The following is a 14,133-nucleotide window of genomic DNA, read 5'->3' as shown; positions in this document are numbered from 1 at the left end:
CTTTTTGGAATCTGAAATTCTCTGACTTTTCCAGATATTCCAACCTGAAAGTAAGATTCTTTCAACAACCCTTCAAAAAATATAACACCGATTAATGAAACATTTTTTTCTTTTATACTTCAATATTGCCCAGTAACTATCTTACCGCCCGAATATAAATTTACAAACAATAGCCTGCGATTTTCCGTAAGAAAAAAAAAAAAAAAATAACGAAACAAGTTTCGGCATAAAGTAATATAAATAAGATGTATAAAGTAACGCGACGAAACAAAATTTTTAGCGCAATCTCTTTCTTTTCTCAACATCGGTAGTACTTCGTATAAGAACCGTGTTTATTTCTTCAGTAGACTCAAAATTCCAATATCATTTTTGAAATTCCCCGAGTTTTCCAGATTCTCCCTTTTGCGTACAAGAGTTAACCGCCAAAGGCAGATTATGTTCGCGTCGATTCCATACCGTCGGTATTATCCGCCGGAATCGGGTTGCTGAACGAAAACGCGGCGTCGGCTTCACACCGACAATTTGAGTAACGAGGAGGGCCATTAGCGGACGGATCGTCCGTCCGTCGATCGCGTCTTGACGGTTGGGAATATCGTGTGACATTCGCCAGCCAGCCAGCCACCTGAACGAGGAAAAAGATCTTCTCCGTTTATCGGCACAAGAGATCAGAGATTCTTTCGATTCCCGCCAGCAATAAATCAAATCGGCAAACTCACCGCGACGCGGACTTCAAACTCCTTTCACCCGGATCCTCGGCTATCAGTGAGACAATGCAAAGCTCTTTCGCCTATCATTTTCTTCTTTTCAAACGATTTCTGCTATCCTCGAGTACGAACCAATACTAGTGAATTTTGGCAAACGGGGAAATAAAATTTCTAGGTATACTTTTTTATAACAATAAAGTACGGGTATATTGTATTAGGAATTCGCGAATCGTTATCGCGGTGATACATTTCGTATAATAGCGACAATTATCGGTGCGATTACACAGCGTGATCAGAGATGAGTAAAGAAAAATAGATTTTGAAGAACTTTGTATAGATATAAATACATGTATTCGATATTCGCTTTTACAGCTCCTGTAACGTTACTCTTATACCTTTCTTTGAATGAAAAACGTTTAATCATTTACACGCGAAATTACAACGCGCTTGTGTTTCTTCCGTTCACCAACTAACATAACAATCCTCTTGTACAAGCAATTGAAAGAACCGAACGATATCGACACGTTAACCGCGTTTCCATACAATAATTGAGTGAATTAATTTCCACAGAACGATAAATAAATGATTTCGGCAGATGCTTAAAAATTAGACGGAGTTTTTTCTAGCTATGTAATTATCGTGAGTACTTTAGAGAAAAAAGAGAAAAAAAAGCTAACCACGCCCCGCCTTCCTAAAAATATTACATCATTATATTTTTACAAGTACATAAATTATATACCACCTCCTGCCGATTATTACATACATATTCTTATTATAATCATTATCACGCTTGTAATTATAATTTGATTTTCAAACGGTCTTAATAACTCAATTGATAACGAGTTCCTTCTCTCTCTCTCTCTCTCTCTCTCTCTCTCTCTTTCTCGAATACCGGACGTCGAGTAGCTCAATTAGCATCCGCAGTGAGGATGATTGGTGAAAATCGCAACGGCCCTTATACGTTCGCGTATTTCTTCCCGCGCGCGTGTGTGTGGGGGGCTGGGGGTGGGGGTTTGATACATGCACGAAATCCTCGAGGCATACAGCCGCGAAGTTGTCATGGGTGGGGCGGCGAATAAGGAGAGAAACGGGGAGGCTTGGCTGCGCCGTGGCGCGGCGGTGGGACAGGACAGGAGAGAGATCAATGCGGAGTGCCGAGAGCCGAGGCTCCAGCTTCCCTCCGGTTCTCCCCCATACCACCCCCGTCCCACCCCCGCAGCCCTGACGTACCCAACGGCGACCCACCGACCTATATTTAACTTGAATTTCCGCGCAGGCAGCGCCGGGGTGGGTGAGGTGAGGCGAGGTGAGGTGAGGCGAGGTGAGGCGAGGTGCCTGGATCTCTACGTAAGAGAGCGTGTAGCCTTGCTCTGCCTGGCGCCGGGGGTGGTCGGCGCCTCGATCCACCCCCCAGGATCTGAACTTGCCGCTCCTTGATATAAAGTTTCGCGGTAATATTCTCTCGATATCCTCATCCTCGCACCCACACCCCTTCGATACCTCGCTCGATGTATAATATGAAAATTTTCTAAACTCTGCAACTTGGCAACTGCGGAAGTAATATTATAGCTGTGTATGATTTTGGGACAAGCCGCTGAGTGCGATTATGATAATTTCTGGACTACGTTTCGCATATCTGATGTCTTTTAAATTTGGTTGGGAAATTATTCGGCCGATGACGGTTTCCAGAGCTTGTAGAAACGACGAATTCTATAATATAGATAAGATGATTCGGTAATTGATTTTTACTACGTTATTATTTATTTTGTTTTCATTTTTATTCAATCTTTCTCCAATTTGTTGAGAATTTATGAGTATGTGGGGCCACATTGTTATTAAACATTTGAATAATAGAAACTCAAAACCGGGTCAACTTGGCATGGACTTCACCATATGTAAATTATTATTGTAGAATATTATTATACATACCCAATTCGTTGCTTTGTAGTATAGAAACTTATATAACCTTATTATAACATACAGTTACGTTTAATATCGATCGAATTATACATATATTTATATACCTATATCTACACGATGAGAAAATAGTGTAACGAGTGATATTTTTTCATACGCTGCAGGAATTATTAGATTAAACGGTCTAGATATTGCGGAGCAATAATCGTTATACGATCTCATAAAAGCTCACCTTCTATTATATAATTACATGAACTACGTATGAAATATGTTGCGACGTGCAGGCTGCGAGAATCGCGTAAAAATATTGCATACAGGAGAGAAGTGCACCAGGAAAAAAGTTTTATTGTCTGCGGTAGAATTGGAATGAATGAATAATGAATATGGACGAATTTTGAATTTCAATTTAACGCATGAATTGTTACCGAATTACCATATTCGCTTTCAACTACTCTTCGTCATTCGCAGTGCGTGCAATTTTCTACGAATTCATCGACCGATCGAACGCTGGAATTTCAAATTTTCCGTTAAATTAAAGGAATATTCAAGAAATTCTGCAAACTCGATTTTATTTTATTCAATAATTTAGGCGCAGATCTTTTTCAAATTTAAATTCCATCATTTTTTTTTCCTCGTTAATTTTCAACTTGTATTATCGACGAATTGATATTTTTATATCTCAATTTGAATATTATCACTCTCTGTTCAACTTTGCACGACTAATAATAAATTCTTATCGCTATATGTAGAAAAAAAAAAGTAACGAAAACTGTATCAGTTTCGCTTAATTACATTCATACTTGTCATTTTTCATCAAATTGGCAATCTTGGTTAAAGAAACAAAAACAAAAATAAAAAAAAAAAAAAAAAACTGCCAAAATGGCCCGGTTGAGTAAGTGCATTCAATTCGATTCTACCACTGCAGCAGAGCGGCTGTAATTAAAGAAATAAATTATATTTGACACACGGCATTCGGTCACTCTACTCACGATCAGCAGAGACAGTTCTGTTAAGGGGGGGGTAAGGTCAAATCATACGAAAAAAGCCATGTTTTCGTGATTTTTTTTCTGACGACGTAGTTAAAATTTCTTTACTCAACCAATGGTACATTGAAGTATGACATTCAAAGAATATTTCATCAAATTTTTACAAAGAAATATTAAAAAATACGGCAATGGCAGCAATTGTTTGGACGTGTCTCGAAAAAGAGTTGAATTGCGGTGCCCCTCATAACTTGGTGCTGGATCATCGAAAATCAAAAAATCAAAGTTCATTCGTTAGATAATAGTTTTTCCCAGGTAACGCTGTCGAGTTTTTTTTTTTTTTCCAATTTTTTTCATTTTTTCGAACACTTTGAAGTGAAAAACATAATTTTTTGGGAAAAAATCGCCTAATTTGTTATTGCGAAATCAAAATTATGAACAAAAAAAAAAAAAACTCGACAGCGTTACCTCGTAAATGATGTACAGAAACAGTGTTCAAAATTTCAAAAGGATCGGTGCAGTAGTTTTGAAGTTATCAAGGGCACCGACTTTGAAAACGTGAGTTGTGGGAAAAACGCTTTGAAGTTTTAAACACAAAAAAATCCAGTTAAAATGTTTATAAGCGAATTTTATCGACATACCTCACACTGAGTCATCAATGCCAGGTCCATAGAGGATGTTGCTATCATCGATGATGACTCAAAATTTTTTTGGGTCGATATAATCTCGAACTAGCTGATTGTCTATCAGATCTTCGAATTTTTTTTGGCATTTTTGTAATAATTTAACTACAAAAATTATTGAAAACGGAGCTGAAATTATGCGAAAATAAGAACGCGTGGATAAGTCTGCTCGATAGGATATTTCCTGCTGACTGAATTTTGTACGCCACACTGACAAAATATATAGACCAGGTATAGACACGTATGTCCTTGCCTTGAAATTTCGATAGATGGAAGTGGGAGGTAAGGTACTACATAGAGAGCGAAACATCACGTACATGAACTTGCCTCGCCAATTGTCGAAAATGTGAATTCGGACTATTGCATAATTTGCCGTTAATTAGCCGTCAATTAGTCGCGCGACTAAACATCCGCCGTCGAAACATCCACCGGGTAACAATAGCGTGCTCGGGTCGGTTCGGGTATAGGTACAAAAATCCGGAAGGTATAAAAATACTCATAACTTCGTCAATTTTGCTCCAATTAACTTGAAATTTTGACACAATATTCTTCAGATATTACGGATTCAATTTCAAAAATAAAAAAAAAATGCAAGAAAAAAAAATTAAATACCTTACCCCCCCCTTAAAACATGCATACAAGTTGTCGATTGAATCTAAATACCGATGAAACAATGAATAAATACATATTACACGTAAATAAAACGAAACTGTAAAATGTATTCTGCGTAAACCATACCGGGAATCTCCATTCATGAATAAATAAGAGAAAAACAATTAACTTAAGGTATACTGCACAATAACAAGGAGATTAGCTGTAAACCTGTTTTACATAACATTTTTTATAAATAAACTTCCAAGAGTTTCATATTTTTACGAATGCTTCAGCAAAAAGTTGCTAAGTGGCTTTTTAGGTCGGCCATTTTAATAAAAAATTTCTCCTTCTGTTTTACGTCCCTTCGTTTTCCTTCGGCTACTGTAATTTCCCGGTGATTAACAACGATTGCGGTGATAATAGACCAGCGCCAATTCCTGTCGCGTTATTCATCCGTGCTTAACAACGTACGAATACACGTTAGTCACGACACGTATAAATATATTCCAAATTCACGTTTGTGCTATTTTTCAATACATTGCTCCGCAGTGTTTTTACATAATAATGATCTCCGATGATCCGCGTGCTTCGATTGTCTGTTAGCACCGAACGCTTTCTATATTTCAGTTGAAACGACACGTGATACAGAGGTTATAATCGCAGCTTCATCCTTAGTTTCATTTCATTTTTTCCCATTAACGTTCGTCTGCTCTGCGAAGGAGGAAAAAATCAGACGAAATATGTCCAGCGGACAGAAAATGACGGTCGGCAGATTCTTACTGACTACGCCTTGCGGCCAGACGGTCGGCGGAGATTCTGACGCGGAAAGATCGGCTCACGGTTTTTACGCCTACGCGAACCAGAGGCAGGCCAATGTTAGACCAGGAGGTTTTTTGCCGATTCGTTATTGTATTCGCTGCTGCTGTACAGGCAGGTCGACTTTTCAATTGTGATAGAGTAAATTTTATTAAGGAGTTCTCCCAAAATTTCATACTTGGGAAAATACACACTAAGGATAATCATTCATAGTTTGTGATTCCTTGATTCTGCGCTATTAGAAAAAATTTCACCAAACACACAATGTTCCAGCAGATCGGATTTATATTGGTTTTATTTGTTACTTTTCTGTTAACAAATATGAAACAAATTTTAGTAATTTTTTCCAAATCAATCCAAAAATTTTAGCGGACTTGGGATATTTATTTTCTAACCGTGTATACATGTATGTACGAAATAATTCAGACTTATTTACGGCTCGAAAAAACTTGACTCGATCAATTCCTTCAATTGATCAAGAGTAAATTGATTTTATAGAATCACTTCGTAGGTTATTGTACCTCTGATTTCACTTCTTTGACACAATTGTATGGACAAATAATTTGGCAAAATCAATAAATCTCTGTTTAATTATTGATGAAATTTATTTCCCAACTTTCAAGAGTCAAGTAATATCGAATTATTTCATAGAATCTGAAAATCTTATTGTAATTGTGCACGGAAATATGAATTTCAATCATCTTGCAAAAGAACGTTTTGCCGAAGGTCCGTTTGAAAAAGAAGTGTGAAAAATAATAGAATACGATTTTCCCGATAGTCAGAGGTCAAGATGAATTGCGAGTGGGAATCATCTGACAATTCTGTGACGCACAATTTCCGCTCACCTGCATCAAGTCTGTCGCAGTACCTGCAACTTGCGATATATCTTATTGGCAATTGGCCTGCCGGATACTTCACCGTTATAGGATTTAGGACAGATCACCTCTGCAGTGGTTCGTGTAACCGCGATAAACTCACGAACGTGTGCGGTATTGTATCGTGAAGACTGCAGACGACTGCACGTAACGAACGTTCTCAAACCTTCGATATTTCTCATTTCAGTTGAAAGAAATAGAACGATTCGCTTTTCCATTCTACGAAATCTTGAGATTTTTTTTGAGCCGTTTGCTATACTTCCGGAATTAATCATAATATCATCCATATTCCAACCACGAATTCCATAGAATCAGCAATTTGTTCACTTGTAACTGACACTTCAGGAGATAAATTGATACAATGATTATTCGTTTCATTATATGATGTAGAGTCGGACGACCGTGGATGCGTAATGTTAGAAAATTCTCTTTTCAAATATTTTCATTCAACCCCAAAGGAAATAGGTACTCGATAACCGCTACTTGGGACAGGCTTGGCCAGTGGCCAAGGTGACCACTGATCGGTCTTGAATGGACATAACATAACATGAGTTTCCTTGAACGGTGTCGAAGTGCAACTTATTACTTAACGATTTTTCAAAATCTTTAACGTTTTATCGGGTTACAATTCAACCGCCACTGTTATACACTTGGAGTTAGTATAACGTATATAAGACCGTTTCTGCGTACAGATTCCGATACCGACATGTTACCGACATTGTCGGCAAATGTCGGTAATGGGATCTGTACGCAGAAACGATCTTATACGCCTAATGCCATTCGATTATCATTTTTCTTGCGATATTTCTTCGTCAAGAATAACCGATACAGGGTTGAAAAAAAAACTTTACCACCCCGGAGGAACGATCTTGTACTTTTTGTAAATTATAACCTAAACCACCCAAGATTTTTCTACGCAGTCGATGTGATGCTGCAGATTGATTCTTGCCTCGAGCACCCCACAATCTAACCCGTCACAACACCCCGAATGATTAATGGTGTATTTTATAACACTTGGTTATCGGATATTCTTAAAATTTCAGGCGACGGAGGCGGGGCAGCTGGCGATGGTGAACCATTCGTCGGTAGCAACAATGCCGAGAAGATGTCAGGCTACGAGACGAACCTCTACCTCTACAGTGTGAGTCTTGACCCTTTGAAGCATACATTTTTCATTGCAATCAAATTCTTTGAAACTGATCATATAGCGGTTCTCGAGGTCGTTGATTTAAATAACGGGGTCAGATCTGAGAAATTTACAAAATTCAAAATGACGGATCTAGTATCAGCGAACAGGATCAACTTTTATATTTTCGGGCCGCCATTTCGAATTTTGAAATTCTGACGTCGGATTCGTTTTCAGCGACTCCGAAAACCTCCCTGTAAGAAATTTCAAGCTAATCGGATCAATGTTTATATTTTCGGTCCGCCATATTGGATCTGCTATTCTGAAATTTCAAATTTGAACATCGAATTCGTTGTTAGCAACTCCAAAAACTCAAGATTACCGAGTTCTATTTTTTTTATAACCTTCCACCAACTTTCAACACTTTGTTTATTTATAACGCTTACTATATTCGCGAAATAATCATAATTCCTCCTAAAGCATCAACATCGACATCTTGGGAGTCCAATAATGCAAAAAAATGACAGCGATATCTAAAAATTGAATATAAATCTTGAATAACCGATTCAAAAATGACGTCTCATGTATCAGCAGCCGTGCCCCAGAGGGTTAAACACGTAATTTATATACGTCGCTGTTATAGCTATAGCTGTAATACCTGTGTATACACAACACCCCGACGCCTGTAAGCCACCACCGGGTAAAATGTGCGTGCACGCAGAACTGTATCACCTTGAACCGTCATCGCCGTCGTTGTCATCGTCGCCCGTCCTTATCCCCGCGACGTGCACAACGACGAGACCGTTGGGATAGCAATAAAAGGGGTGGAGGGGTCTAAAAGCGGGAGACTCGGTCGAGGTCGAGCCCCGTGGCGTGTCTTTACAAGGCGATGATTTAAGGGGATGGCTGTATGCCGAGTACCGACCGAGTAATCAGATCTTATTTTACACCTTTTATTTTCTCTTGAGTATAACGAAAGCGTTTCGAAGTTTTGGAAAACCGTGTGGAGTTGACCATTTTACTCGTGATTGTCATCGAGAAAAAATTAACCGACTATACAGCGTAAATGTAATTCACTGTTTTTCACTCGCTTTGAGATTGTCACACGCTTCATTATTCCATAACCGAATTACATAGTTTTTATATTCTTTCGTCAATTTTTTTACCCTCTCTTGCTAATTTCGTTTGTAATATATTACAGTGGACTAAAAACTAAGTGAGATGTATTTTTTTGTGTCTGCCATTGAACACTTTAATGGGGTGAAACCACCCTCCAAAGTGAGGCATGTCAAGAGGCGATTTGGCTGTTGTTTTTTCCTCCAATTGATAAAATTACATTATTCATTTCTCGTTATGAGAAAACTTTTCCAGTTTAATTGGTTGACAAATATTATGTTGTTGCGGATGAAACTGCTAAATCATCCTTTGACATGCCTTACCTTGGAGGGAGGTTTCACCCCCTTAAAGTGTTTGATGCCAGAAGTCTAAAAAAAATATCCGTCGTTTAGTTTTAAGTATACAAAAACATATTACAAGAGAAATCAAATCTGAGAACCGACCTGGGATACTTTCCTTGTTAGTGCAAATCACGTAAACGCGACTGCGAACCCCAACTCTAATTTCCCAAAGTTTGACAATCGATTTACCGCACAGGAGATGGAAACAGTGGCGAACAGGTAAAATACGATTTTGCTGGACTCATCGGTTAAAGTCGAAAGTCAGGCATCCTCTTAATGAAGAGGCGTAAGCTTGCACGTAACTTTTGACCTCGTCGTCTCACCGCGTCGTTACACCGCACGACCCTTTCCTAATTCCATCCTCCAGTTTCCTAATTTACCCTCATCGCTCTCGGCACAAAACGTCCTGTGCCGAGGATGGAGACCTTCGGTCTTTAGCTTCGTGCTTTTCTATGAGGGGACATTGTTATAATCAAACCGAAAATCAACCACTTTCGAATACAAGTCTGGACTTGTGATCAATCTTTCGTCTCACGATATCCCGACACCGAATCAACCGATCTTGGGGATCTTGATATCAATCGTCGCAGTTAATCCTAGCCTAGAACCGGTCAGATTTATACCGAAATCGGTTTAGTCATTCCTGAGTTATTTGTAAAAATTAACATTTTTTTTGTTCGACGATAACACCGATGGAATTTGATCGTTTAGGTTAACCAAATTGGATGAGGATGAAAATCTTTCTAGTCGTAAATTCTTATGTTTGGAAACAACGGAAGTAACGGAAAGTACCATAGGACTACTCCTCTTAGGACAATCGGTTTTTCCTACTCGTTTTTACTCACAATAAAAAAAGTTTGCGAAACTGTAGAAAGTCGTTTTTAATAACAACAAGAACTTTGATAAGATCCGTCCCCTTTTCAACCTGGTCAATTCTCTATCTGTACTTGTTATGTATGTGGGTACATGTACCTGCATAATGTAACGTACTTGGTGGATGTATACGTGTGACGTACGTGATACTGGATTCATACCTAGGTATCGAGCGAGATATCGGGTAACGGATCGCTCTCGATTCGGCTCTCCGAGCTGTGTGTTCTATCTCGTAGAATTCCACACTTGGAAATGAGACCAGAGCATCAGAGACAGCCTTGCTGCATCACCATCCTCCTCCTGCCACGCTCCTGCAAGCTTTAGCCATCCTGCACGTTCTTCTTTGACTCTCGTCCGACTTTCCCTCACTTCTATTCCTCCTCCTACAATCTCGCCTGCAAAAGTTGAAATTCGGCAGTCAATATGTCGCGTTTTTCTCACGCTTGCGATCCTTTTTCGACCAGCAGCGGATAAGGACACAATATTGTGCGAGGAAAGGATTCGTAAACCACCGTAATTTGTATACCTACGTACGTATGCTATCCAAATCAGAGGAACAATTTCACTCGACCCGGATGCGTGACGTCGTCCGCATAGATAGGTATATCAATTATCCGACGAGAATAGATCATAATTGTCGTTACCTAACGCGGTCTGCAACCTGTTGACACAGGTAATGCGTTTGATGTACGATATTAACATTCTTGTCCGAGAAAAGAGGATCCAATTCTGATACACGTGAAACGGCATAGTGCAATGCAGGTTAAATATGAGGTTAAACTCGAAGAGTAGTTGTACATATGTGCAGAGAAAGAGGAAAGAACAAGAGGCAAATATATGTTTACGACAAAACTGACAAAATCCAGGCGCATAAGGTGAACAACATCCGTCTGACGGTCTGTTTGTACCCGCAATATATATTTGCCTGTTGAAACCCCCGGTTTAAATCTACAAAAATCTGGCTGGATCCGCTTAAATCCCGCTACCGTCGGGTATAACGTCTTCATCGAGATGTCGGCAAGCTTACCCGCCACCAGCATCCGCACCTACATAGGTAATTTATGCATGTATTCCTCCTCGCCTCGATACCCTGACGAAATCCCCTCGAAGCATTCGCGCAGGTCGATGATAGAAATATGTCTACCCGAGGTAAGATGTGAACGGTGCAAGGACGCGAACCTATGGAATTACAAGAGGAATATTTCTGCCGTATTATATGTATAATGCATGTACGTACGTACATAGGGGTGTACGCGATATATGTATTATATAACCATCAGCGTTGTGCTCGGTTATAGCTTCTGATATTGCCCTGGCATGGTTATAGGCATGGCTGTATACGTGTCCGATTCGGGGTGTTATAACTTTATTACATACTTCGCATCTTGTCATCCTTGTCGCTCATAGTATACTGTATATCGTATATCGTGACAAAAGAGATTTTTTCGGCTTTGTCGGGGATCGGAGGGATAATACAGGTTAATAAGTTTTTTTTTTTTTGAGCTTCTATTGAGATAGTTGAATTTCGATTCTATACATCGAATATAACCAGAATCTTTATTTATTACTTGTCAAGTTTGTTTTTATACTTTTACGTTGATCAATAAGTTTGAAAGTTTTTGCTTGATGGTTACTATTGGTGTATATTCGGAAGAAATAGGAAAACGTTTTTACCAAGATGTGATGGAGTTTATCGTTATTAACGTTGTCAAGGACAGTATAATGAGAACACGATGGGAGATTAGGTTTGAGGTTTGATACGAGAAAGTTCATACGAAAATAGAAGTACGAGAAATATTCGTTTTCAAACTTTGTTTATCAATTCTTCTACATTTCGAGTTTATTATTAATTGTTATTTTTTAATAAACGTGATTTAAATGCCAAACTGAAGTTTGCTTAGTTGTTATTTACAATAAATGTTTGAGGAGATAGGTAATTTTTCATTGAATCCAAAACATCGTTCTGGTTTCTACAAAAAGAAACTTTATCTAATAAAACTATTTTTTCATTTATCAGTTACGTAGAAGAAATCAAAATTTGACATCCAGAATCCAGACTCAAAATTCTTGTTGACCTATGTAATATATTGGAAAAAGAAAGTCGGGGATCAGGAACGATGGGAACATGAAAGTATCTCGTACAAGGGTCGCAGATTTGACTAGCTGCGAGAAAAGAATAGTAGGAAAAGTTAGTCACGAACATTTTTCCTTTGCCTTCCTAGCGACGCGAATCGTCGATTGAACAATGATCGACGTTGCTGATTTATCCAACTATCGTTCGTTGACCAGACAATTGTCTCGTACAGGTCAAATAATGCTTCTCAGTTAGCATCCGCGAGGCAGCATTTGTGGTTCGGTATATACAGAATATTCGTACATTGCATGGTATTTGCGCGTACAGCAAATTATTGTTTAAGGAGGTTGGTGGGGCGAAAATCAATATTCTTTGTCCACTTGATTACGAGACACAGTCGCACATCGAGTGTTTGTCAAATTTTGATAATCGTAAGGTTGATTACGATGATTTTCCTCAAGATTCAAACAAAGAATCACTCAAGTTACGAACAAAGACTTACAGATATCAATTTTCACTTGACACTGCTTTGGTCAAATGGTTAAAAATTCAGGAAACTTATTCGATTTCATTCGAAAATGGCTTATTTTGGTGGGAAACCTATTTTTTCGATAATGTGTATAACATTCACAGGTGACTTCTGGTTCTCGGAATTCGATACAAGGTGCGGGATTGTATAACTCTCATGTTATGCTTGTGATTTTGTTTGCCATATAGAATATCGTTCGATAACCGTTGAATGCCGGGATCAAAACGTTCGCAAAGCAAATCTCCGAACTGTAAACGCTGAAAAGCTCGTCAACGGTAGCGAATTCGATTTCATGCCAGAATGACTTGGCTGTTTGTATTACGTATATAATATCCGTAAAACATATACTTCATAATTCCAGACAAGCTTGAAGCCGACCTGGAACATTATTTAGAATTATTATTCCGTACCACAGGTTCAAAATAGTGAGAAAATAAGATTGTGATTTAGTTTACCATCGATGGCAGGTGCCGGGCGGTTCTGGAAGTTGAGAACTACTTTGCAACTTGGTCTTAACGATAAGTGCATCGTAAAACTTGGCTCGAAGTACGTAGGCACATATGAATCCTTTGTAGGAGTAACAGGTAGCTAACAAGTAACTCTCCATAAGTTGAAGAAACTTATTAGCAGGCGGGAGGCAAGCAGGAAAGCAACCACCGTGACCCGGCAGCCGAGAGGAGTTGTTCAATTTGATAAAACAAAATAACTTCCAAGTTCTCGAACACTCGCTGATGAAAACGGCCTCTTCTGACGTAGACGTTCATAATTATACGAAAATCGCGCTCCAAGTTTACCTCGAGAACCGTAAATTTCCACGAACGGTTTGAATACGGCTCTACAAGGAGAGCGAGGGTTGATATAGCGGCGCAAGCGGCGAGGGGTGCGAAGATAACTGTTCGCGAAATGCTTTCCGCATAACACGCTTTTTTCCCAAATTGGACAGAAACTCCGACAAAACATCGCTCGAACAACTGTTTATGCTGTACGTATACCCTGGCTCATGGATTTTGGCGTAACTAGGGAAAACTCTACTTGCAAAAACATTCACTCTTCAAAGTTCAAAGTTCATGGAGGGCTTGAGTTTGTTTGGGCATATTTTTGAATACGTGCAAGTTCTCGAATCACCTAATTCGACTCATTCTTCATTTTAAAAAGTGAAAATTAATGTCATTGCATACGTGTAGATTGCTTCTCACCCGGACTGTAATTCAATATCAACGAGCACCGACCGAGTAAGCAAATCCTACCTTACACTCATTTCTCTTCACAGCGATGAAATCCTTTCGAACTTTAGGAAATGATATAGAGAACAGGCATTACGAAAAGTTCCGAACATTCGTGGAAATACTGTGTAAGATACACGTGCAGCTTACTCTCACTCGTTTTGAGGTTATGACATGCCACCAATTGATAGATAAACCGTCATCTATTTTTTTATTTACTCTTGAATTTTTCAAATCTATCTCAGTACAAACCACTGATCTCTGTACTAACTGGATGGC

The 14,133-nt window shown here is 39.0% G+C and overlaps 1 protein-coding gene across 4 annotated transcripts in view; it reads left to right on the top strand.

The window, feature by feature from the left end:
* The window catches only part of LOC124304991 (solute carrier family 12 member 4), a 75,344-nt gene that overhangs the window by 43,965 nt on the left and 17,246 nt on the right, over positions 1-14,133 (top strand). For all 4 annotated transcript variants that reach the window (XM_046763914.1, XM_046763888.1, XM_046763896.1 and 1 more), the window contains exon 2: positions 7,616-7,713. In XM_046763914.1, the coding sequence (XP_046619870.1) occupies positions 7,616-7,713 (98 nt within the window). The remainder of the gene's footprint in view (positions 1-7,615; positions 7,714-14,133) is intronic.

This window comes from Neodiprion virginianus, chromosome 1 (assembly GCF_021901495.1).
Source record: "Neodiprion virginianus isolate iyNeoVirg1 chromosome 1, iyNeoVirg1.1, whole genome shotgun sequence".
Classification (NCBI taxonomy): Eukaryota; Metazoa; Arthropoda; class Insecta; order Hymenoptera; family Diprionidae; genus Neodiprion; species Neodiprion virginianus.
This window is presented reverse-complemented; position numbering and strand designations above follow the sequence as displayed.